General features: G+C 65.8%; 1 protein-coding gene across 1 annotated transcript in view; it reads left to right on the top strand.

Moving 5' to 3' along the window:
- Positions 1–586, top strand: part of SF1 (splicing factor 1) — a 9,723-nt gene extending 9,137 nt beyond the window's left edge. The window contains exon 11 of the mRNA XM_026062924.1: positions 499–586. Within this exon, the coding sequence (XP_025918709.1) occupies positions 499–586 (88 nt within the window). The remainder of the gene's footprint in view (positions 1–498) is intronic.
- The last annotated feature ends 1,346 nt before the right edge of the window (positions 587–1,932 follow it).

The following is a 1,932-nucleotide window of genomic DNA, read 5'->3' as shown; positions in this document are numbered from 1 at the left end:
TGTCACTCACCGCCGCCCCGTCCCCGAAAATGCCACGACCTTCAGGGCGCCGCCGCGGCACCCTGGGCCTTGTAGTCCCCCCTGTGGGGTTGCGTCCACACGCGTGTGCACACGGTGCTGGGTTCACACACGTGTGACAAGCGGCGGGTCCTCTGCGACGCGGGGAGGGAGCTCGAGCGGGTTTGGGCATGGAGGGAGGAGTGGGTGGACGGATGGATGGAGGAGAGCTGGAAGGATGCGTGGATGGAGGCATGGATGGATGAACGGAAGGAGGAATAGAGGTGGGATGGATGGATGGAGAGATGAAACGATTCCTGGAGTGGTGGAGGAATGGGGGGTGGGTGGAGGAGCTGATGGATAGATGGATGGATGGAGGAGAGCTGGAAGGATGGATGGAGGCATGGATGGATGAATGGAGGGAGAAATAGGTGAAAAGGTGCCTGGAGGAATGAAGGGATGGATGGATGGAGGGACAAAGAGGTGTGTTGGTGACTGGAGAGATGGACGAGTGGATGGACAGGTGGAGGGATGGAGTGGGATGAAGGAGTGGATGGACGGAGGAATGAATGGAGGAGTGAAGGGGTAGATGGGGTGAATGGATGGAGAACTGGAGTGATGGATGAGTGGGGGTAGATGGAGGAAGGATGGAGGGAGGGATGGATGGAGGAATGGAGGAGGTCGCTGGAGCAACCAGCCCCCCCCCCCCCGTGGCACCATGCACAGCAGCTTGGTGCTGCCCCCTGCCCCCCCCACCGCGGGGGCGGAGCCTCGCCGAGGAACCGCCCGTGTGGGTGGGGCCATCCGAGGGTGGCCCCGCCCCCTCATGAATAATGCACGAGGCGGGGGCTCATAGCGGCCGGGGCGCAGGCACCGCTGCCTCCCTGCTCTGTCCTGTCCTGTCCCGTCCCGACCCGTCGCCCCCCGCCCGGGACCCCCCCATCGCGGCGGCACCATGTCGCGGCCGTTGACCGACCAGGAGCGGCGGAAGCAGATCAGCGTGCGGGGCCTGGCGGGCGCCGAGAACGTGGCCGAGCTCAAGAAGGCCTTCAACCGGCACCTCCACTTCACCCTGGTCAAGGACCGCAACGTGGCCACCTCCCGCGACTACTACTTCGCCCTGGCCCACACCGTGCGCGACCACCTGGTGGGCCGCTGGCTCCGCACCCAGCAGCACTACTACGAGAAGGACCCCAAGGTGGGGGTCTGGGGGGGGTCTGGGGACACCAGGGGGCCTGGTGGCACCATACCCAGCAGCACTGCTATGAGAAGGACCCCAAGGTGGGGGTCTGGGGGGGCCCGGGGCCACCAGGGGGTCTAGGGGGAGTCGGGGGATACCTGGGGGTCTGAGGACACCAGGGTCTGCTGCCTCCGCACCCAGCAGCACTGCTACGAGAAGAACCCCAAAGTGGGGGTCTAGGGGGGGTCTGGGGACACCAGGGGGTCTGGTGGCACCAGGGTCTCCTGGCTCCGCAGCCAGCAGCACTGCTATGAGGACCCCAAGGTGGGGGTCTGGGGACACCAGTGGGTCTGGTGGCACCGTGCCCAGCAGCACTACTATGAGAAGGACCCCAAGGTGGGGGTCTAGGGGGAGTCTGGGGACACCGGGGGGGCTGGGGGATCTAGGGACACCAGGGGGTCTGGTGGCACCAGGGTCTGCTGCCTCCGCACCCAGCTGTACTGCTACGAAAAGGACCCCAAGGTGGGGGTCTGGGGGGGTCTGGGGATACCGGGGGGCTGGAGGGTCTAGGGACACCAGGGGGTCTGGTGGCACCGGGGTCTACTGTCTCTGCACCCAACAGTACTGCTACGAGAAGGACCCCACGGTGGGGGTCTGGGGACACCAGGGGTCTGGGGGATCTAGGGACACCAGGGGGTCTGGTGGCACCGCGCCCAGCAGCACTGCTACAAGAAGGACCCCAAGGTGGGGGTCTG

The sequence above is a fragment of the Apteryx rowi genome, unplaced genomic scaffold, assembly GCF_003343035.1.
Source record: "Apteryx rowi isolate R43461 unplaced genomic scaffold, aptRow1 scaffold_1967, whole genome shotgun sequence".
Taxonomy (NCBI): domain Eukaryota; kingdom Metazoa; phylum Chordata; class Aves; order Apterygiformes; family Apterygidae; genus Apteryx; species Apteryx rowi.
Note: the sequence above shows the minus strand (reverse complement) of the source record. Positions and strands in the feature narration are given on the sequence as shown.